Source organism: Lipotes vexillifer, unplaced genomic scaffold (assembly GCF_000442215.2).
Source record: "Lipotes vexillifer unplaced genomic scaffold, Lipotes_vexillifer_v1.1 scaffold185, whole genome shotgun sequence".
NCBI classification, from domain to species: Eukaryota; Metazoa; Chordata; class Mammalia; order Artiodactyla; family Lipotidae; genus Lipotes; species Lipotes vexillifer.
In genome coordinates, this window is record NW_006794406.1 from 1,412,503 (window position 1) to 1,437,054 (window position 24,552).

Here is a 24,552-nt window from a genome sequence, read left to right on the forward strand (position 1 = left end):
CTTTCCCTAAAACACAAGCTGGATCCCTGTCTCCTTGTTACAAACTAGGTTTCTAACCTTGTCCTTTTAAGTTCTTGTCTCCTTCATGTGCCCTATTCTTACTGTACCCAAGGATAGCATGTTTTATCATCTCTAAGCCAACTGCCTAGTCAGCATTTCCTCTTGGGTATCCCACAGGCATATGACCTTTCTGAGTGTTAACCCAAGCCAGAAACCCAGGAGTCATCCTAAAATATTCCATCTCCTTGTGCTACACGTAGGCTATCACCAAAACGTTTCAATTCTACCTCCCTGACTTTTTTTTTTAAGACACTGTTTTTAAAGAGTAATTTTTGGATTCACAACAAATTTGAGAGGTAGCTACAGAGATTTCCCATGTACCCCCTGCCCCCATATATGAATAGCCTCCCCCATTATCAACATCCTCCACCAGAGTAGGTACATTTGTTACAATTGGTGGACCTACTATCACATCACTACCACCCAGAGTCCACAGTTTGCATTAAGGATCACTCTTGGTGTTTTACATTCTGTAGTTTGGACAAAGGTGTAATGACATGCATCTACCATTACAGTATCATACAGAATAGTCTTACTGCCCTAAAAATCCTCTGTGCTCTGCCTGTTCATCCCTCCCTCCCCTCCCCACAACCCCTGGTAACCACTGATCTTTTTCTATCTCCACAGTTTCACCTTTTCCAGAACGTCATGTAGTTGGATTCATACAGTATGTAGCATTTCCAGATTGGCTTCTTTTGCTTAGTAATATGCATTTAAATCTCCTCTATGTCTTTTCATGGCTTGATAGCTCATTTCTTTTTAGTGCTGTGTAGTATTCCATTGTCTGGATGGACCACAGTTTACTTGCCCCGTCACTTACTGAAGGACGTCTTGGTCACTTCAAGTTTAGGCAATTACGATTAAGCTGTTACAAACATCTGTGTGCAGGGAGGGCTTGGGTGAACTCCCTTAACTTTTAAAATCTCTCTCATTCTCTCTATTTCTATTTCCACCATCTTAATTCAAATCCTCAATACTTATTTCCTGGACTAAAGAAACTTCCTGCTAACCAATGGACCTACCTGCCTTCACTCCTGCCTCACCCCAGTGCCTCCTTCAAAACAAGGTTCATTCCTCTTGAAGTGGTTTACAGGTTCCATTTTTATTATGAAACTTCCTATCACTTTAGCCTTCTTTTTTTCTAAAAAAAAAAAAACACAAGTTACTACCCACATGCTATACCACAATCATTGTGAACTTCATGCATGTCCCCGTGCCCAAACCTCTTTGTATGAAGCCGCCTTCTCCATGGATTATTCTTCCCTCGTTATGTCACCCTATGAGTTCCTCTTTAACCTGCAAGTAGTTTGCTCATGTGTTATAGCTCCTCTTCCAGAGCTGCCTGATAAATCCACCTAGTTGGAGTTGGGCTTCCCTCCTCTTCATTAATTACAGGCATTCTTCCAGAGTGCCGATCACACCATATTATTTGTATTGATTTACTTATCTATCTCCCTGTGATGTAAGTTCATGTCCCAGAGTTGTGTGACCTTGGGCAAGTTACATAACCTCTTTGCCCACAAATACAGATGTGATACAGATATGATACACAGATATGATATACAATGTATATCTTAGGAGTGTTGGAGTGTTCGTGAGATAGTGCATGCAAAGTATCCTATAGCATAGTATCCTACGCACAGTAGGTACCCTGAAAACCAGAGCCAGTAGAATTGCATGCTTCACTTGTGAATTTCTCTATTAATTCCACAGTTAACCTTCCTACCCACTTCCGTCACTCCTGTCTTTCTTCATTCCTGGAAATGTCACAAACTTTACCACCTACTTCCAATCAACAGCATATTGGACCAGGCTGTTCCTGAATATTTTGGAAATAATAACCATTCTGTAAAAGGTATTTTTCTTCTGTGCCACTTCTCTTAGCTTTTGTAGAAGTGCCTGTGTTGTTTTAGGAAAAAAAAGTCGTCACAAATAATTATATGAACCATCACTTTCTCCCTGTCTCTGATAAGTGAAAACATCACACTGAAATTATACTTTAATAAATAGCAAAAATTGATGCTTTTAAAAGCAACATAATACTTGGTGTTGCTACTTTTTTATTTATTTATTTTTTATTGGAGTATAATTGCTTTACAATGGTGTGTTAGTTTCTGCTTTATAACAAAGTGAATCAGTTATACATACACATATATCCTCATATCTCTTCCCTCTTGCATCTCCCTCCTTTCCACCCTCCCTGTCCCACCCCTCTAGGTGGTCACAGATCACCAAGCTGATCTCCCTGTGCTATGTGGCTGCTTCCACTAGCTATCTGTTTTACATTTGGTAGTGTATCTATGTCCATGCCACTCTCTCATTTTGTCCCAGCTTACCCTTCCCCCTCCCCGTGTCCTCAAGTCCATTCTCTAGTAGGTCTGTGTCTTTAGTCCCGTCTTGCCCCTAGGTTTTTCATGACCATTTTTGTTTGTTTTTTAGATTCCATATATATGTGTTAGCATATGGTATTTGTTTTTCTCTTTCTGACTAACTTCATTCTGTATGACAGACTCTAGGTCCATCCACCTCACTACAAATAACTCAATTTCGTTTCTTTTTATGGCTGAGTAATATTCCATTGTATATAAGCAGCAACCTAAGTGCCCATCAACAGATGAATGGATAAAGAAGATGTGGCACATATATACAATGGCGTTGCTGCTTTTAAATAGGAAGTTTTGTTTTATTGTTTCCCCTGCCCTTCCTGTAAATAAAACATATTGCTGCATCCTCATATACAGAATTCAAGGAGAAATTGGAAAAATCTTTTATTTCTAGCTCTAGTGCATAGTAGTTGCTTAGAAACGCATGTTTGTTTGCGTTCCTTCTACATGTGCCAAGAGAGTTCCCTGTGATAGGAATTTTCTGTAATACAGTTGCATGGTATCCTAAGTTCCCCGACTAGGGGAAATACAGGCAGTGCATTTGTTTAACAGAAGAAAGATCTAAGTTAGTCCTTACAAGGAGACTGCTGTCCATATGCCTCCCTCTCTCCAGGTGTCTCCTTCCTAGACATCTCCCCCACCCCCTTTCTCACTCTCCCTCCACAAATATCCTTTAGAGCAGGCTGCCGACCTTTTCCTTGCTGCCTTTCGAGGGACACGTGCTCAGGCCCTGGGAAATGACTGCTTATCTGTGTCGTTAGTTCAGCTTCAGGTACTGTGGCCTCAGCCCCATACACTGAGTATAATGTTTGCCCACTGAGTCTGGGATGAGGGACTGGGGTCATGCATCTTGTTCTGCTGTAAGAATATATGTATGCAGGTTAGAGTCATTTCTTTCTTCACTCAAATGTGTACTCTGTATCAGTGGTTCTTAAACTTGACCATGTGTGGAATCACCTGAATAGCTGGTTAAAGCAGACTGCTGGGCCCTACCCATAGAGTTTCTGATTCAAGAGGTCTGAGGAGGAGCCTGAGAATCTGCATCCTAACAAGTTCCCAGGTAATGCTAATGTAACTGGTCTGGGGACCACAGTTTGAGAACCACTGCTTCAGATGCTCTTGCCACCTCAATTCACATCAGTTACCAGCCTGTTAAGTCACTGATACTCAGATTTTGGAAGTGTCATAATATCTAGATAAATTTGAACTGGTCATGGGCTTCCCTGGTGGCGCAGTGGTTGAGAATCTGCCTGTCAATGCAAGGGACATGGGTTCGTGCCCCGGTCTGGGAAGATCCCACATGCCACGGAGCAACTAGGCCCGTGAGCCACAATTACTGAGCCTGTGCCTCTGGAGCCTGTGCTCCGCAACAAGAGAGGCCGCGATAGTGAGAGGCCCGCGCACCACGATGAAGGGTAGCCCCCACTTGCCGCAACTAGAGAAAGCCCTCGCACAGAAACGAAGACCCAACACAGCCATAAATAAATAAATAAATAAAATTAAAAAAAAAATTTGAACTGGTCCCAGTTATAAATATATGAAAAATTTACATTATATATAAAATATATAAATATGTAAAATATTGATATTATATATTGAAATTCCGCAGAATTGGACTAATTTTCAACAGCTGACTTTGGGTAGCAGCACTAAGTAAGGAAATATACCAGAATTACTTCCAGGCTCTACTATTCTTTAAAAAAATTTTAACCTGATTTTGCCTCTCATCGTTCAAAAAAGGTTTGTGATTACTGAAATTTTCGTTTTAAAGCTCCAGTTGCTCAGATAGACTATTTTTGATTAAAGAAAGAAGAGTATACATTAATTTCCTCTTTATAGTCCATAATTCAGTGGTAATCACCTGATGTGCTGAGACAGCTCTAGTAAACTTTGCAATAGCATTTTGCAGCACATCGTGACTGGGGCCAGAATTATTAGTTGTTGATGATGGCTGTGTCTCTGTGCTTCCTTCATACTGGATTTCCAGCTTACTAGAGACTTTCCCAAGGAACAATATAAAATTATTCATGAGCCTTGGATATTATGCATACAGTTGATTATGAAAATGTACTAGTAACCTAATTGTAGAATTCCTCTGTTATACAGCACAAATATATTTAAACAGGTCTTCAAAGACTCCAAGAATTAGAGCATGCTGGGTTTTTTTCTTGTATTTTTGAATTGCTGCTAATGTTTTGTTTTAGTTTCATCACACTGTATCATATGCATATTTGTATCAATACATGAATATATAGTTGCATTCAGCTGTCCAGATATGTTTGTTTGTATACAAATATAACTATATCTCTATATTTACACAAATAAAAATACCTGGTTTTACATTATTTTATCATATCACAAATAATCTGGCCTGCATTGTCAATGATTTGCTCACTTTTTCTTCCATAACTGTTAGATTTTATCCCATCAAGTCTAATATAAGATATTATGGAGAAAACTTATGGGTCCCTTTATGTACATGATATGCATGATGACTTTTTTCCTACATGATTCATCCCAAGGTTTTGGGTTTTGTTTATTTGTTTGTTTCAACATGTTCCAAAGGGCCAGCCCTTCACCACACATCCACAACAAAGCCCTTTATGTTGCTTTCTCTAGTCCTGGAGTGCAGTCCTTTTCTGCAGCACCAGGTCATGTAGTCATGTAATACCTTGATTTATAACTAGGTTGTAATCCAACTAGGAAACAGGTGGAATCACAACTGGGTATGGTGCCTTGGATATTAATGGCTTGGCTCAGAAGTGGAATTTCTAAAGCTGTATACACTCTTTTTTGCCTTAATTATGCATTCATTAAGAGCTTTTATACCCAACAGAATAAAGTAAATATTTTTTGATCTCCATAGTGTGCTCCCAGAATGTAGATTTGCACAGCAGGGTCTTGATAATCTGAAAAAATTGTATTTCTCCAAGGAGTTTATCTTTCAAATAAGGTCATAAAGAAATGCAGCTCCTCTATCCTTAGATTTCTCTGTGTGTCTCTTCTGCTGTGTGTAATATAGAACATGGGAACCAGAGTACATTATAGTAATACATACTTGGTGATGGTCCGGTATAATGTCTCAATCTATTCTCCTTTTTTATCTCTGGTGAAGTGTCTTTTAAGTACAAAAGAAATGAATGATGTTACACAACAACTCTGATTTTTGCTGTTATTTGTAGAAAAACAAAGTCCATATTCGACATTCAGTGTTTTCTTCTCTTTACCCTATCAGTGAGTAAAATCTGTGGAATATGCAAAGCTATAGCTTAAGCACTGTTGGTAGTATTTTTAAAAGGGAATAATAGTAATGAGACAGCTACTGTATGTTGAGCATCTACTATGTGGAAGGTACTTTACATATGTTTTTGGAAATCCTTATCACAGATCACCTTTCCGATTTTTCTAATGAGATGTTAATCACTTGCTGAGGCTATCCATATGTGTCAGCTTCAAATCATGTGCTTTCCTAAAATCTGTTGACTTTGAATGAAGGAGACCACTTTTGATGAGCGGGCCTCATCCAATCTGTTGAAGTCCTTAGGAATAAAAACTGAGACTTCCTGAAGAAGAAGGAATTGTGCCTCAAGACTGTAACACTGAAATGCTGCCTGAATTTCCAGCCAGTGAGCCTGATCTACAAATTTGTTACTCAAGACTGTACCTTCAACTCCTGCCTGAGTTACCAGCCAGCTGACCTGCTGTACACATTTGCCAGCCCACACAATCTTGTGAGCCAGTTCCTTAAAATCTGTCTCTCTGTGTATCTCCTATTTTTCTGGAGAACCTTGACTGATACACTAATGAAATTATTTTAACAACTCTTTAAAACAAACAAAAAAACATGTGCTTTTTCTACAACTCCAGACTAAGCACGCAGCCAGTTCCTTGTCTCCACACTTGCAACCTAGTGAAAGTGACAGGGAAAATATAAAATTATAAACTCAAATAAACATGCACAACAAGTTGAACTTATAATCTTTCTGAGTCATAAAGAATAAAATGACAATATACCTGCTATTGAATGGTAGCCCCCAAACAGCATACAGTTGTGAAGAGTTTAGGCAATAGCTATTTCTTTTCTCTCTCTCTCTTTCTGGGCTGCCATATTTATTTCCAGAGTGGCTAACATTCTAGGCGTTTTTAATATTTAAAGATTAAAATATTTAATCAATTTATTTAATATTTACTATTCAAATATTTAAAATATTTGAATAATTTTAGAGGAGCAGGAGAATCAATGCTTTCCTGTAAACTAAGAAGTAAAGGCAATAAAAGTGGACTTTTTAAAGGTCTGATATTCTTTCTTATCTACCCACTATCCATCCATCAAAATTTATAAAGTGCTCTTTGTGAAGACTGAGAGGAAGATCTAAAGAAGTACAGATACAGTCTGTACCTTTATACACAACTAGGGGAAAAAGTACGTAACCAGTGGCAAAGGGTTAAGTAAATATTCAAGTATACAAGTAGCTCCTTAAATGAGAAGTCAGAAGAAGGAACAATCCTTCCCGCTGGAGTGGTCTGTTTTGCTTCGGAAGAGGAATCTAATTCCGGTCGTCGTCTTCCTCCCTAACACTGATAATGCTTGATATACTTTTGGCAAACAGCATAGACATTTATATATTTCTGGTTATCACTAAATACAAAGAGAAGTAAGGTTCCTTTTTGACATTCTAAGAAGGAAAGAAAAAAACATGTAAAAAGACAGGAGACCCGAGATTCACTGTGGAAGCCAGGCCTGATGCATCTGGCACCACAAGTGGGTGTTCCCCCATGTTAACCAATTATATAAAAGCCCTGATGGGTAGTTAGCATCAAGAGAGAATTTTCTAAGTTCAGATCAAATATTTGAGAGCACCTTTCTCACTTAATTGTGAGCAATCTGTTCATTTTGCCCAATTGTAAAATCAGACCTATACCCAAACTGTCATTTCCTCTTTCCATTTGAAGTCGTGGGGCTGCTTTTTACAAAAACAAAAAACAAAAAACAACTTTTAAAAAACATGTTGCTTTTTAAAATTCATAGTCCAACAAATACTTTTTTTTTTTTTTTTTTTTTTTTTTTTTTGCGGTTCGCGGGCCTCTCACTGTTGTGGCCTCTCCCGCTGCGGAGCACAGGCCCCGGACGCGCAGGCTCAGCGGCCATGGCTCACGGGCCTAGCTGCTCTGCGGCACATGGGATCCTCCCGGACCGGGGCACGAACCCGCGTCCCCTGAATCGGCAGGCGGACTCTCAACCACTGCGCCACCAGGGAAGCCCCAACAAATACTTTTTAAATTATAATCTGTGATAAAGCATTGTGATTGGCATTGTACAGGATACAAAAAACATAAGATGTAAAACCTTACTAGTTTACTAGGAATGTTTTTACTTATTGGAAGATAACATGCACGAATAGCCTAGTGACAAGTTCGTTGGTATGTGACAGGAGACTTGAAGTGGGAAACATTAGGACTTACTGTTAAAGGGCTTCAGATTTATTATGTCTAACTTGGTACTTGGTCTCTATAAGCAGCCAGTACAATAGTTTTATTTAACTTTTGGTTAACATTGCTAAAAATCAAATCATACTGATTTGATTATATGCAGACTCCCTGTATCAGGCTATTTTGAATCTATTTGGGAATATCTTTTTTAATTAATTAATTAATTAATTAATTATTTTTGACGGCATTGAGTCTTCATTGCTGCGTGTGGGCTTTCTCAAGTTGCAGTGAGCGGGGGCTACTCTTTGTTGCAGTGCATGGGCTTCTCATTGCGGTGGCTTCTTTTGTTACGGAGCACAGGCTCTAGGTGTGTGGGATTCAGTAGTTGTGGCACGTGGGCTCAGTAGTTGTGGTTCATGGGCTCTAGAACGCAGGCTCAGTAGTTGTGGCACACGGGCTTAGTTGCTCCGCGGCATGTGGGATCTTCCTGGACCAGGGCTCGAAGCAGTGTCCCCTGCGTTGGCAGGCGGATTCTTAACCACTGCGCCACCAGGGAAGTCCCGGGAATAGTTTTTAAAAAAAGACTTCTTGACTTCTGTAACAAGGGTGACTTCTCATTTAGAGGACTCCTCAGAATGTGATGTAATATCAACATTTTATAATAGAACTTCAAGTTTCATGCATGCTATTACATGAGAGGCATAGAAATCACTATCTTTCCTGACCATCTTTATCTGTAGTAAAGTATTGACATGTGGTAATGGAGGTGACATTTTGAAGGGGGTATAAGTGAAGAGCATCAATAATTGGAAAAGAAGGGTTATAATTATAACAGTGAAACACAGTATTGTCAAAATAGTCACATCTTTTGAGTGTTATTACCTAGAAAAATGTGGAATCCTGTTCAATTTGGTTATCTTAGAAGTGGGGAGGAGGGAATTCAGGAAATCACAATGGCATTTACTTTTATTTTGACCTTGAGAGAGGTTTCTTATTATCTTGAGCATAGGTCATAGTTTTCCATTCTTAGAGTACAGGTTGCTGATGCTTATTTTTGTTTTGTAAGTTAGTAATGTTCTCAGAATTACATGAGCCAACAAGAGAAATAGGTGTTATTAAGGCCATGTTTTGCATGGGTATCCTTAGTATTAAAGCGTCTTCGTCAGATTTCCTAATCTTGTCAGTTTAACAAGGACTCTTAGATTTGAGGAAGAGTATTTGTGGGGCAGATTTTGGGGATAGTCCACAGTAGATGCAGTCACAAGATGATAGATATTTTCTGTGTTCCACATAATGCCCCTGCCAGGGCTATGATTAAACTGCAGTGCTGGATGGTCAACAGGTTACTGACAGGCTGGGACACAACATGGGTGTGACTGAAACTAAGATAGACTATGTATTAGAAATATGCATTATTGATTCTCAGCTTGTATCACTGTTGGCACACATCAACACGTCTCTAGGCTGTGGCATACATGAGCTAGGCTGTGGGTTATGTGCAGTGAACATGCAGACCTCAGCTATAAGGCTGCACCATTTTCTCCCATTCAAGAAAGTGTATTAGAATGTAAGTGAGTCTGGGTGACATTGGTTCAGGGATAGGCTTAAATCTTCTCTAATCTTTCTTTATAATATAAAGAGAGTCTTGTATGGAATTTCATCACTAATTATTAGTACTTGCTTAATTGGGATATTGAAAGACAGTTGCTAATACAGTGGCCAGTCACTCAGCTACAGATGAGAACCCCACCAGGAGCCATACATCACAAAGGTGGACTTTTTTGCCTCCCCTGGTTTGGTAAAAGGGCCACAGGGTTTACCCACGCCCCCAAACTGCCCTACTTCCTCCCACTCATGTCCTCACCACCCAATAATTTGCCTCACAAAAGTAATTACATCTGAATGTAAACCAAAATAAGATAGCATTTCCCTTTCTTGTGCTTTCTTTTCCCTACCATATTCAATAGTTAATCTGGGGAATAACCATTTTAATTAATTAGAGAAATAGGCCACACCAAAAGACTGAATTTGGGGAATATATAAGGTTTAAGAATTATTGCACTTGGAAAACTGGTGTTTATTCCATAGCTGGTATAGTACTGGGGACACATTTTATGGTTCTTCTGTTATTTAACTTGTCGTTCACACTATAAGAAACAAATAGAAGGGAAGAGAAAAGCCAAATAGCCCTAAACCAGAGGAAAATAAATACTATTTAAAAAGATTCCCCAAAGAACAACAATGTATGCACCATAATTCTGAATAGAAACGAAATTTCGAGTGAGAAGCAGTGTGACAGAAATGAAACCTTTTTAGAAAAGTAAAAGAAAAAGATTTTCCTTTCACTCAAGCGAGTTTCTTGTTGCTGAGCTGTAACTTCAGTTCAAAACCACTGCCTCTACCTGGGCACTTGGATTTCTGCGTCACAGAATGTAAGAGAAGGGAGACAATCTCATAACTAGAACAAGGAGAAGATGCAAGTTTGCAAAAAATAAGTTCAATGTGGGCATGTTGAGTTCAGTATAGCTGTGGAATATCCAAGAGAAGATGTCCTCTTATCTGCAGTTGGGAAAATGAATTCAGAGCTTAGGAGAGAGATTTGGGCTAATAAAATAGATGTGAGAGGCATTAACATGTAATCGGTTTACAACTCAATTGCATGGTTTTTACTCTCGCTATCCTCCTTTTCCCTGATTTAATGGTGCAGCTTACTTAAGACTTTGATATCTAAAGGGACCACATTCTCTATTTTGGCCTCCTTGCATCAGTGATGAATCAGGGATTATGGATGCCAAACAACAATGCTCAAATGTACTTTATTGTTCCTTGCCTGCCAAATCTACTGTCTGCTTTCCATGTGCCAAGCCGTGCGGTAAGTGCTCTTGATTCATTATCTCCACAATGACCCTATGAACTGGGTGAACTCTCCATTTCGTAAGTGGGGAATAACAGAGGATCAGTGACTGACCCAGGGTCATAGCCAATGATAAGAATTTGCACTGGATTTGAGCCAGGTCTACATGCTTCTATGGCCTTTGCTCTTTTCCACCAACCTGGGTTGCCTCCAAGTGCCTATGGCTGTTGACAGTTTGTTCTGTTCCTGAATACAATTGTTCTTTCTCTTTCTTTGATATATAAAAGACTTCTTTCGAAAAAGTCTAGAAATACATACAAAAACATTAGTAGTGATTATCTCTGCATGGGGAAATATGAATCATTTTTGTTTTCTTTTCCATACTTTGTACTTCCTGAATTTTATGAAATGGACAAATTGATTACTTTTTATAACCAGAAACATAATGGCACTACTTTCATAACAGTGATGATTTTTTTTCCATGCAGAGTATTACAGGTGAGCATTTAATGCAGTTTAACCATTGCTTCCCACCTCCTTAATCACATTAATGGGAATCCTTAAAAGCAGCATTATTGGTGATTATTTTGCTTGCATATGGTCTTAGCCAAAAGAACAAGAAGTGATGATTTTGCTTAAGACTCACATAAACACATTGGCTCCAGTAGGAGGAACGTATATTGTGGTATCAAGACCTCAGTGAAGGTTTTCTTTTTTCTCTCAACTCCCCAGTTTACACAGTGTAACTACCGAGGTGCTAAGTATGCATGGCAAGGGGAACGGAAACCTTTGACATACATAAAAAGCACAGGAGATTTGGGGAAATTATGTTTTTAAGCAGAAGAGAGGAGAAATGAAAAGGTAAAGATAGGGAGCAGACTTTTAAAAAAATTATTTATTTATTTTTGGCTGTGTTGGGTCCTCATTGCTGCGTACGAGCTTTCTCTAGGTGCAGCGAGTGGGGTCTACTCTTTGTTGTGGTGCGCGGGCTTCTCATTGTGGTGGTTTCTCTTGTTGCGGAGCATGAGCTCTAGGCGCATGGGCTTCCGTAGTTGTGGCTCGCGGGCTCTAGAGCGGAAGCTCAGTAGTTGTGGCGCACGGGCTTAATTGCTCCGGGTCATGTGGGATCTTCCCAGATCAGGGCTCAAACCTGTGTCCCGTGCTTTGGCAGGCGGATTCTTTACCACTGCACCACTAAGGAAGTCCAGGAGCAGACTTTTAACTGCTGTTTTTCTTGTACACGGGTATGTGTCAGTTCAGTTCCCCTTTGCTCTTCACTTAGCCATTGACACTTGTGCATTTAGCCTTAGTTCTCCACTAATATCAAATGCTGTGTTAGATTGGATTTGGGAGTTATATAAAATTATACCCTTAGGAAACAAAAACACTTCAGGACTGTGGAAGCAGGCATTAAATAATTACATTCAAAAGAAACACAGCAGAAAAGAAGCACACTTTTAAAAATTCTGTATTAAATTAAATTAATTCTCCAGTTGTCCGCAGTTTTGAATTGGCCTGTATTTAAGTTGCAGGCTTCTAATCAGAAGAAACCCAGTGTCTCTATACAAAGATATAAAGATGCTTAATAAAGAATGTTTGATTGCTGCTACATAATCCAGCCCCGAACTCACAGCCGTATACGTCTTTTTGGCAGAACGAGTGGGAAAAAAACCCACTGTTCCTCAGCTGTTCCCGTCCACCCTTTACTTTACAGAGCTTGCTTGTTTCCGCCTCTGCATGCTCATCTTTCTGTGTGATGCGGCTGGGCGCTGCCCTAGGACCTTGAACCAGGGCTTGCGCATGCGCCCAGGGTACCTGAAAGGCACTGACACCGCTCCCCGACCCCCATCACGCGTCTGGGGGACTGCAGAGTGACTTCCTGGGACACTGAAATCGTATCCAGGGTCCTGGAGCAGTTAAACTGGCTTCATAGATGTATTGACCAGAAATAACTTATTAATCCCGAGGAGATGGTCCTAAAGTTCGTTGTGGAAGCTCCATGTGCAAGGGTTACATCTTCTTTCCTTCTGTAGTAGAATTTACCAATAGGAAAAAGTAAGATTTGAAGAATAAGTTTAACCATTACTTGAAAAACCTGATGCTGGAGGCAAAATATGTAGTATTCCTTTGATAAAATCTGCTGGATGGGAAGCCCAGATATTTTAATTGAATGGCTATGAGTGGACCCTTAGAAATTTGAGTTGTAATGGATTTTAGTGGTCAACTGTGGTAAACTTCATTTTATAGATAAGTATTTATTCCTTTTCAATTGTGTTGGCCAGTAGAGCTATTAAGAGCCAAAATCTTATGGCTGATTCCTGAAATCATCTAGCTTGACTCCTGTTAGGAATGTAATTAAAGTGTGATCTCCCACCAAAAGAAATAGAATCTAAAATAAAACAAAACAAAACAAACAAACAAAAGAATCAGGTAGCTGTGGTGATGATGTAGCTGTTTCTCTGAGATCTGTTTTTACACTTCATTATATATTTCATTATTTAGAACAGCATTGTACAATAGAAACTTAATGGAAGCCATGTATGTTAATTTTAAATTTTCTAGTAGCTGCATTAAAGTAAAAAGAAACAGGTGAAATTAATGATAATAATATATTTAGTCCACTATATCCAGAATAATACCATTTCAACATACAATCAGTGTAAAAATTATTAATGAGACATTTTATATTCTATTTTTCTTACTCCTTGCTTTCAGTATATATTTAACACTTCACATCTCAAATCACACTAGCCACATTTCAAATGCCCAGTAGCCACATGTGGCTAGTGGTTACCATGTTGGACAGTGCCGATTTAGAACATATTCCTTTAAACCTTAACATTTTATGGAAACAGATACAATAGAAAATACAGATTTTAGAAAGAGTTCTTAATACTGTTAGATTACTAGAAAAAGGGATAAGTATGTTGAAAATACTTAATAAATCAATGGAGTAAAATAGCTATCTGATGGTATTCTGCATTCCTTAAGTTACTAGAAAATATTGTAATAATAATTGCAAGTTGAAAATGAGGGAAAACTAGGACAGAGCCCACTCTCAATCTACTTGAAATAGGTAAGTTTTCTATCAACAAACCTGCATGCCCACTATGGTTCTTGCAGAGTTACAAGGCAAAGGTTTCACAGGTGTCCTGGCTCTCTGGGGGCATTATTTTAGAGCTCTGGCTCTGAGTTTGAGAACTTGTAGAGACAGGTAGAATCCCCCCACAATGAAGCATTGCTATAGAAACTCTTTGAAAAGATTGTCATTGATTGCCTGAATTTTTGAGGCTAACAAAAAGCAAAGAACAATTATAAATCGTCCATCTCAGGTGGATTCAATATAGAATTATTCAGGACAGGAATCTGTGAGATGTCTTCATTTCCTGAGACTTTACATGTAAAAATCTTTGTTTTAGCTCATTAAGTCAGGATAGGTTGTTTTTAACTCAAATTTGTACTTAATTTGAAGTTTTAGAAAAAGAGTAGGGCTATAGTTTTTGTCATCTAGTCATGGCTCCCACTCTACCTGCCCTCATATTATCTTTAGTAGAAAAAACTTACCACCTGAAAGCTGTAAAATATGGTAGACAAATTGTTTTCTTTGGTAAAATGTTTCTAAAAAGTTGCAAAGTAACATTTTAGCCAGTAAAACCAGAAACCCCTTTCAGTCCCTTTTTTAAGATGTCTTTAAGTATATTGGTTTTAAGAGGGGCAAAGTAAGGAAAAAGGTTAAATTCTAGAACAACAGTTCCCTGCCCAGAGCCGTATAATTGCGGATGTTGTTGTTATTGTTGTTTACATAATCAGTGGAGCGCAGTTCCCTTTCTCCCACTCCTGTCATGCAGACTTGAGGGAGTCAGTCTGAATTTCTTGCTTGCTCTTTCTTGGATTGATTTCTAAGAGATCTTTTCTCCATTTTTTTTTTTTGGCACCAGGAATTAAATAGCTTTAATTACTTGGATCTGTACAGACTTGCTGACCTCTTTAACCTCACTTTGTTGGAGAAGGCAGTGATCGATTTCTTAGTGAAACATCTCTCTGAGCTCCTGAAGAGTCGCCCAGAAGACATTCTAACGCTCCCTTATTGTCTGCTTCAGGAGGTCCTGAAGAGCGACCGCCTGACCTCCTTGAGTGAACAGCAGATATGGCAGGTAAGGGCACTCTGCATGGGTCCTCTTTGGGCGTGAAGTCATGATTAAAAGGAATGATTAAATGTTAAAGGGTTGAGGAACGACGAGAACTATTTTGTCTGGCTTGGTCCACACTGGAATCGAAGTCTTAGAAGTCAGTGTTCCTTGATGGGCAAGTAACTGGAGAACACCAGCCCTTGAGGCTTGAGGCCTCAGCCCACTTGGCTTAACTCAGGGAATCGCAGGTGAGATTCCTCACACCCTCACCGTGGTTTCCCAGAACCAAAGGTGGTTACATCAGAAAGAGTCAAGGGTTTTTATTCCCCTGCGAAACATAGTTACTTAAACTGAATATGAGAAGGATGGATTGTTAAAGTGGTATTTATGCCTATTTAAGACCAATGGAATCAGAATAAATTCTGGGCTTTCCTGGAACCAGTTCAGAAACATTTCTTTGTTGCAGCAGAGAGCAGCTGGGGCCTTAAATGAGAGGAAGCTCTCCTCCCTTGACAGTGGAAAAATCTCCCTCCTTAGTTCTTTCCGCATTCATTGCTATTTCCCGAAGCCCTGCTTTTTCACCTGACATAGCATTCTTTTCAGATACCCTTTGCCTAGGGGACAGGAGGATGTTTTGTGTTTTCAATTTGATTATTCAATTGAAAGCCATTTCTGCTCATCCCCAGTGACTATCCTTGAGCAATCCACACGGTGTCTTTGGGAAACAGTCAGAGCCCATCTTCCCCTGCTTCTTATACTGTCTGTCTTACTCTGAAGCAGTGGCTAAGTCATCCTGTTACTTCTAGGGTGCCATACTTTCAAGATTTCGTGATCATTTGAAAAATATTTATATACAGAATACAAGGGAAAATATGAAGTCGTCTATTAGCTGATGAGGCAATAAATACCTTGTATCTTATCAAATGACATTCAGAGAATACTTTAATTCTGGACAAAATGGAGTCATAGGTAGCTGTTAATTATCACCATCTGATTCTACTGATTGCTGATTTTCCCAGTGCCTTTCTCCCTTATTTCTTTCTTTCTTTTTTTTTTTTTTTTTTGCGGTACGTGGGCCTCTCACTGTTGTGGCCTCTCCTGTTGCGGAGCACAGGCTCCAGACGCGCAGGCTCAGCAGCCATGGCCTCACGGGCCTAGCCGCTCCGCGGTATGTGGAATCTTCTGTTGCGGAGCACAGGCTCCAGACGCGCAGGCTCAGCAGCCATGGCCTCACGGGCCCAGCCGCTCCGCGGCATGTGGGATCTTCCCGGATCGGCAGGCGGACTCTCAACCACTGCGCCACCAGGGAAACCCTCCCTTAGTTCTTTCTTTATCTTACTTTAATCAGCAACTTCCCTCTTCACTGTTGCTTCCACGAGTGAGGCTAATAAGGCCTGCAGTGTACTGAGGGCCTTTCAGGACCCGGGCTCTTTGCAGACTTATTAACTTATCATCACAACAGGCCTGAAGGATGGTTGTTATCATTCCATCCTCCAGACAAGCAAAACGAGGCTTCAGTGTCTTGCCTCAGGGTTACAGAGCAGAGCCAGCCTTCACAACCAGCTTTGTTGACACCTGCCCTCATCTCTCCAGTATTCCACGCTGTCTTGAGAAGAAAATATCAGTGAAATAATACAAGCCATAAATTAGTTTCTGATTCTTAGGTATTTCTCACAATGGTTGTTCAGGCAGAGGTCAAATGTGTTGGTGAGGGTGAGTTTTTGGTATGAATTTTAATTATCTATGGAAAACACAAATCATCAGAATTACTCTGGTCAGCTCAAACTGAGGAACTGCCAAATTTTTCTTTCCTTCCCAAAGGGAAAAACAAAGACTTAGAATGAATTCTATATTTAATTAACCTAATTGAGATGTGAGCCAGCCATCCTTGTGGCTTCTCTTCTTGTGGCACAGTTGAAGGCACTGCCCGATATTGACATGGTAATGTACAGATGTATGAGTGGCCCCAAAATTCCATACTATTCACATAAGAGTTATCATAGGGCTTCCCTGGTGGTGCAGTGGTTGAGAGTCCGCCTGCCGATGCAGGGGACACGGGTTTGTGCCCTGGTCCGGGAAGATCCCACATGCCGCCGAGTGGCTGGGCCCATGAGCCATGGCCGCTGAGCCTGCGCGTCTGGAGCCTGTGCTCCGCAACAGCAGAGGCCACAACAGTGAGAGGCCTGCGTACCACAAAAAAAAAAAAAAAAAAAAAAAAAAGAGTTATCATAATTGCCTCTCTAAATATGTTACTAATTTTATAATGTAGAATTTCAAAAGATGCTTTCTGCTGCAGGCAATGTTTTTTTATACCTGGTCCTCAAGAAAGGATTAAAAAAGACACATTAATATTATCAATTTAGTCATTCAGCAGACAATAAGAAACTGTTTTTGCTTTATCTTAGTAAATAAGTAATTCCCTCACACTCAACGCAATAGATAAAAATCAAATCAGTCCAGTTATATTGCTTCAAGTATAGTTAAGTTCATCATTTTTGCTGAGGTTATACTAGTAATGCAATATACCATGGAAGAATCTAATATTCAGCCCAGGGTGAAGATTGAGTATGCCAGAGGATTAGTGTCAGGATGCTTTATAGAAGTGAAACTTGATGGACAGGCTGGAGACAGATCTACAGAATCTCATTAAATTGCTGAATTGTTCATTACGGAACGGTCTCACTGTAATAAAGTGCTCATTGACTTTGACAAATCCCTATCCCATGTCTTAAAGAAGAACAGTGAAACAAGGGGTGTTGGGGAGAAAAATGGAAATTGGCACAAAGTAGGACAAGTAATTGAAAAGCGGATGGAGGGGTAGTGCTGTTTGATTATGTGCAACTGGTAACTTACGTGAGAATGCAGCAAACATACACACACACATCTACACATGTGGCTCTTCCACTATCTATCTACTGATAATGTAATCTGAGATATTCCCTTTATTTGGCAAAAGGCCCAATATTTTACTGTTCACCAGACTTCATGCAGTTTGGCTCTAAAGATGTGTCATAAGAACCATCAAGTTATCCTCAGGGAACAAACTTTTTTTTTTTTTTTTTTTTTTTTTTTTTTTCCTCCTGTCCCTTATCCAGTCCCTTTCCTGCTAAATGTGCTGCAGTCCGTGATAACCATTCTGTGGATGTGGAAACCTATGAAATCCCCCAAGATCGTGCTTTTTGTCTCCCCTTTTTTTCCATCTGACCTTTTAAAACTTTATCTTGTGTCCTCTCTCACAGAAGCCTTCTTCATCCCCCATAGACATTTTTTTTCTCCCTTCCATAGCCTGAAACTACTTGGTCTATTCGTTAACTTCACTTTATATTCACAGGTAATGTAGAGACTGCCCCACATACACACTTTTTTTAAAAAACATCTTTATTGGTGTATAATTGCTTTACAGTATTGTTTCTGCTGTATAAGAAAGTGAATCAGCTATACGTATACATATTCTCTCACTTTGTCCCAGCTTACCCTTCCCCCCCGCCCCGTGTCCTCAAGTCCGTTCTCTGCGTCTGTGTCTTTATTTCTGTCCTGCCTCTAGGTTCTTCAGAACCATTTTTTTTTTTTAGATTCCTTATATATGTGTTAGCATACGGTATTTGTTTTTCTCTTTCTGACTTACTTCACTCTGTATGACAGACTCTAGGTCCATCTACCTCATTACAAATAACTCAGTTTCATTTCTTTTTATGGCTGAAGTAATATTCCATTGTATATATGTGCCACATCTTCTTTATCCATTCATCTGTTGATGGCCACTTGGGTTGCTTCCATGTCCTGGCTATTGAAAATAGTGCTTCAGTGAACATTGTGGTACATGTCTCTTTTTGAATTATGGTTTTCTCAGGGTATATGCCCAGTAGTGGGATTGCTGCGTCATATGGTAGTTCTATTTTTAGCTTTTTAAGGAACCACAATACTGTTCTCCATAGCATATACACACTTTGGATACATAAGGACAGAGAAGTCCCCTAAAAAAATCCTTTTTGAAAAAAGTTCAGTTCGATTCAGCTCAACAGTTTGGTCTTAGGGTTCAAGGCCAGCAATTTCTCAGGTTGCAGATGAAAGACACTAAATTGGTTATTGGGCTCAAGGAAAGAGGAGACTAAAAAATGAGCAAATCAGCCGAGGAAGAAACATGGGGCATGAGGTCACTGGCATCCGTGACCTGGCAAATCTCCACTGCACAGGGATATCGGCTTGGTGCTTTGTGAACGCCTGGAGGGGTGGGATAGGGAGGGTGGGAGGGAGGGAGACGCAAGAAGGAAGAGACATGGGAACATATGTATATGTATAACTGATTCACTTTGTTATAAAGCAGAAACTAACACACCATTGTAAAGCAATTATACCCCAATAAAGATGTTAAAAAAAAAAAATGATTAAAAAAAAATCTCCACTGTTGTATTTTGCTTTTGGGTTTTAGCTTTGACTTAGGATTTTGTTTCAACAGGGCCCTGTTAAATTTCTCTTGTTAGAGTCAACGTATATTTTCAGACTACTGAGCCAGGGGGTACTGCTCTAAAACTTAGAGTGAAATCATGAAACAGTTCCATACCACTCCCACATATTAGGTCTGTTTTCTTTTCATAGGAAGTGCTGGCTAATCTGTTTTTTCTCAGGAAAGTACATTCTCCGCCTTTTGTAGCTCAGGTTCTCCTTTCCGAGAATGAGGAGGAGATTACTTTCCATGAGAGTACAGTTTGTAGAAAAACCTGAATATAATGTAAATTCTTATATTTGCTAGCATAAGGAGAAAGTGTGGCTGTCCATCCATCAGTATTTATTGAGCACCTACTAAATGCCCCAAACCATGGAATGTAAGGCAGGGTACAGGTGAGCTAACTCCATTTCCCTCTCTAGGTCTAACCCCAATTGGGAGGGATCCTTCTGATTTTAAACCATTATCCAGCTCTCTGGATTATTATTTCATCTCTGAAGAAGCAGAAACAAGAAGGACATTTAAAAATGGATAGTTTGTGGAAGTACAAATAGGTATTTCTCACGCGCCTATTATGTGCTGGGCACAGTGTTAGAAGCTAGATCCTGGGGTAAAAAACTTTATAAAAGTGTTCAATTATTAGGTTAAAGAGATTTATCTTAACTTTATTTCTGAATGTGGAGAAGTTTTATTTACCTTTAATTATTAATCTATTAACTGCTTCCTACTTTTAGTGAAGAGGACTTATCTTACTTTAAAAAAAATTAATTAAAAATTAATTAATTTTTGGCTGCATTGGGTCTTTGTTGCTGTGCGTGGGCTTTCTCTAGTTGCGATGAGCGGGGGCTACTCTTTGTTGCTGTGCATGGGCTTCTCATTGTGGTGGCTTCTCTTGTTGCGAAGCAAGGGCTCTAGGCGTGCAGGCTTCAGTACTTGAGGCTCACGGGCTCCAGAGCACAGGCTCAGTAATTGTGGCTCATGGGCTCTAGAGCGCAGGCTCAGTAGTTACGGCACGTGGGCTTAACTGCTCTGCGGCATGTGGGATCTTCCGAGACCAGGGGTTGAACCCATGTCCCCTGCATTGGCAGGCAGATCCTTAACCACTGCGCCACCAGGGAAGTCCTTATCTTTCGATTTTATAAGGATAGTACATATGTCAGTGATTTTCTTCCTTTATTAACCTTGGGTTGAGGGCTCCTCCTTATATTTTGAGTCTAACTTTGCCTGGACTTCAGTGGATAACAGGACCAAACAATTCAGTGGTCACATCACTGATGTCAGACAAGATCAGACCTTAGCATCTGTTAATAACACATTCACTTTATATCTCTAGAGACGTAAGTCACACACTGTTTAGAGTAGTCAACAACCTCAGATGCGGTGATTTTTTTTTTTGACAAGCCCCTCCTGGGCTTTTATCTACTCCACAAACTACCCACCTTAGAGTTTGATTTAATCATTTTCCTCAAAAGGAGTCCCAGAAAGTGAACCCAAACAAAAAGCTACTATCCCTTTATAGTTGGAAAATAGAGGACACTCGTGACGTACTCAGCTTTCGTCTTTTATCTCTTAGATGATAAACTGTCCCAAATGCACATCTGGCCAGGGAGAAGCAAGGACTTCAAACAGTACTGTGTGTCCAACAATACTATCATAATACTTCACATTTGAATATCCCATCACAGTTTCCAGAGTGCTTCATCTCGCATTGCTTTGCGCTCCTTTGCTTTGTGTCACAAATGGGAAACTGAAGTAACAAAGCTAGAAATCAAATTCACGTCTTTTAATTCTTGGGTTTTTCCCACTTTGGTCCACAGCTTCTAAATTCATAATAGAAGTGCAAAAATACTTGGGCGTGGTGGACGGAGAGGTGCATCAAATTAATCCCATGATTTTAAGAGAAATGAGGAAGGGTTTGGCCATTCCTGTTCTCTGGTGTAGTGCCTGCAGATTGAAGGGGTAATGGCCAGCTCTGCCTGCCTTCATGCCTGTGTCATGTTGCTAACTCTGACTCTTTGCTCCATGTGCTAAATTCAATCTTTCATTCATTTTAAAGAGTCATCGAGTGTCTACTCCAGCCAGTCGTGTGCTCTCAAGCACCGCTGCTGCTGCTGCGTGATGGGCTCTGGGCAGTCGGTTGTAGAAAGGTTCCACGTGGCCCTGCTTTCATGGATCTTACAGAGTCTGATGTGGAACTTTTCCACTTGCTATTCTTTCCCCCTGCGCCCGATTCCTTCCCAGTGGAGACTGACCTGTGCCAAATAGAGTAGTGATTTCTGTGCTAATTTTGGCCATGTTGAAATGATACGGGTGGATTGGAAAATGAAATCCTTTTGTTTGGACATTTCAACACCACCCAGTGTCCCTTTGCCTTTTCTTCAGTGCTCTTTTCATTGGTAATTCTTGTTCATTGTATGTGCCCTCTAAACAGCTTTGCAAACCTTTGTCCATCCCTGTAGTACAGTTCAAGCCTCAAAGAAATCAAACTGCGGGTGACCATTTAATCAAAAAATTCCGCTAAGTGGTGTCCTCATTCTTAATGCTAGGACCTTGGTAACTAGAAATGGCATAAAATACTGTGACCTGAGAACTCTCATTCCCTCATCCCCCTGCCCAAACTGCAATTTTTCATCATATCTGCACCCTTCCTCAGTTTAATTTCATATATGCATGTCTCATTACTATCTTTTTTTTTTTTTTTTTGGAGAGGCACTTTCTGGGCTTCTTCATGATATCTCGTTTTATTTTTTTACTTACCATTCTTTAAAGTAATTAAATGTGTACCACTTCTCAATTTTCTTCCTGAAACTTCTGGAAGTCCCTCCCAGGTAGCTACAGTCTTTTCTACAAATGTGATGAGGATATCTCCATTTCCTTTTTACTAAATGTTAGTGAAGAGAATAAATAGTGGTTTGTTCACATCCCAAATAGTGCTGTGCCTGGAGGATGTTTTATCCTTGGAGCGCCCCCAGCTGGACACTGGGCGTGTCTGCTATTTCAGGGCTTGGTGCTTGGAGCTGCCAGAGTGTATATTTAGTCATTCGTCCTGATCTACATGCAGCTGATTCCTCTGGGAGGACTCATCCCTGAGGAACTTGACTTGCTGTTGTTTGTCTGGAGCGTGTGCCTTTGTGAGACACATGACACATTTATTTATTTCAGAGGGACTCTGCTCCAGCTGATCCTGTGTTGTCAAGTAGCTGTGAGGTGCAGTGATTATCAGAAAATACGGAGACCTGACTTGTATTATGTGCTGCTGTTCCCATGAGTTAATAGTTCTTTCTCCTTCCTTTTTTTTTTTCTTAAATGAGCACAACAGAACAACAAGGTGATTTATGAGATATAACATGTTTATGTTCTCTGCTTCTAATTTTCATTGTGATTCATGTTGTTTCCAGACTGATATTTTTGTTGTTGCTACTGTGAGAAGGAAAAAGATGACTGGAAAATATTACTTATGCATTGGTAGCCGGCAGTAATATTGCTGCTACCTGGGTTATCAGGGATTTAAAAATAAAACCCAACTATATGCCAAACATGAGGTAGGAACCTCGAGGCTAGGCATAGAAGTTCATCAATAATAATAGCAGCAATGCTAATTTTTACATTCCTTAGAGAGCTTTATTCTTTTTAAGCATTTTTGCACACATAATCTCATTCAAGTCTCTCATCAGCCTCATTAAGGTTGATAAGGCAAGTATTACCCAGATTTTAACAAGTGAGGAAATGGAAATTCACAGAGGATAAATGGTTGACTCCCTTCACAGTACGGCTTCAATGTGGGTCTCACTGTATTCTCTTCAAAGACTCCAAATCTCTAAGAAAACAGAAACTCAAAGTACCTGATACATCTTCTCAAAAGTCAAAGTGGTCATATTTCTCTATAATGAGTGAGCCAGCAGTATACGTTTCCTAATAAATTACCAATGTTCACTTTCACCTGTTGTGCAGCTCTGGGAAGTTGCAAAAATGACTCTAATAAAAGTCATACAAGAAAGTGTTGCTGAGGGTCTTTCTTTATCAGAGCCTGGAAAATTGAGGCCCTAGATGGTTTGTTGAGAAGGAGTGAATGGCGAATTCCGGCAGAGGTAGGGAACCACTTTTCATTCCTTCAGGGTATAAAGTGATGAAGTATAAAGCAGGAAGAGAAGGCCCATAAGGGAGGAGCACTTAAAAATCCGATCAAGAGGGCTTCCCTGGTGGCGCAGTGGTTGAGAGTCTGCCTGCCGATGCAGGGGACGCGGGTTCGTGCCCCGGTCCGGGAAGATCCTACATACCGCGGAGCGGCTGGACCCGTGAGCCATGGCCGCTGAGCCTGCGCATCCGGAGCCTGTGCTCCGCAACGGGAGAGGCCACAACAGTGAGAGGCCCGCGTACCGCAAAAAAAAAAAAAAAGAAAAAAAAAGAAAAAAATCCGATCAAGAGATTTAAATCAGTGTGAAGAAGAACCTAGAGCGTGGTTATTTCTGCTGCAGCCCTACAGACTGCGTGGTGGGAAGTCTGTTGTTAGAGTGTGGATGGAACAAATGGAAATGATTAATCATGATATCTTCATTTTATACCTGAATATTGAAATTGAGAAATTCATGCAGCAGAAATTGACAGCTGGGTGATGGCCTAGATATGTGGTTTAAGAGAAAGGGAGAAAAATATTAATTCATTAGTACTGATAAATGTTAGTCTCTTTCCAATAGAAATGAGCCTGTGCCCCATGTCCTGCATCGCCAAACTATTTCTATAGGAATCCTTATCGAGCCAGTTGAGTGCTTGCTGGCCACGGTGTTCGTGCCAGTTGGCCACGTCAGACCATGGAGATCACCTGTTCTGGGCGTTCTAGAGGAGAGGATCTAAACTTAGCTGTGGAACGACCTGGAGGCTCTAGACTTGTTTATATTCCAAAGAGATGTCTGGGGAAGCCTTGGCATTTACTGTTGGATACTGACATCCTTACACCCTGCTTCTCCCACTCCTGCCTCTAGGACTTCTGCTACAAGTGAAAACAAGGAAGAACATCTCTCAACTCAACACACCTGGAGGCGAAAGGTGGCCATTCTAAGATAGTAATCGTGGGCAGCCTTCAGAGATAAAGATAATTCTTAGACTTCTTTTGTGTCCACAGTAAAGAGTAATGCATTCTCTGTGGTGAGGTTCTTCTCCTTAATCTGACTGCCTCTTTGTTACTTGAGATGCCACACTGGAGGAATGAAAACAGATTTCAGTATTCTGGTAGACAAAACATAACCAGGAAGA

General features: G+C 40.2%; 1 protein-coding gene across 5 annotated transcripts in view; it reads left to right on the forward strand.

The window, feature by feature from the left end:
* KLHL32 (kelch like family member 32) overlaps positions 1-24,552 on the forward strand; it is a 235,811-nt gene that overhangs the window by 137,880 nt on the left and 73,379 nt on the right. For all 5 annotated transcript variants that reach the window (XM_007467190.1, XM_007467191.1, XM_007467193.1 and 2 more), the window contains one exon: positions 14,667-14,882. In XM_007467190.1, the coding sequence (XP_007467252.1) occupies positions 14,667-14,882 (216 nt within the window). The remainder of the gene's footprint in view (positions 1-14,666; positions 14,883-24,552) is intronic.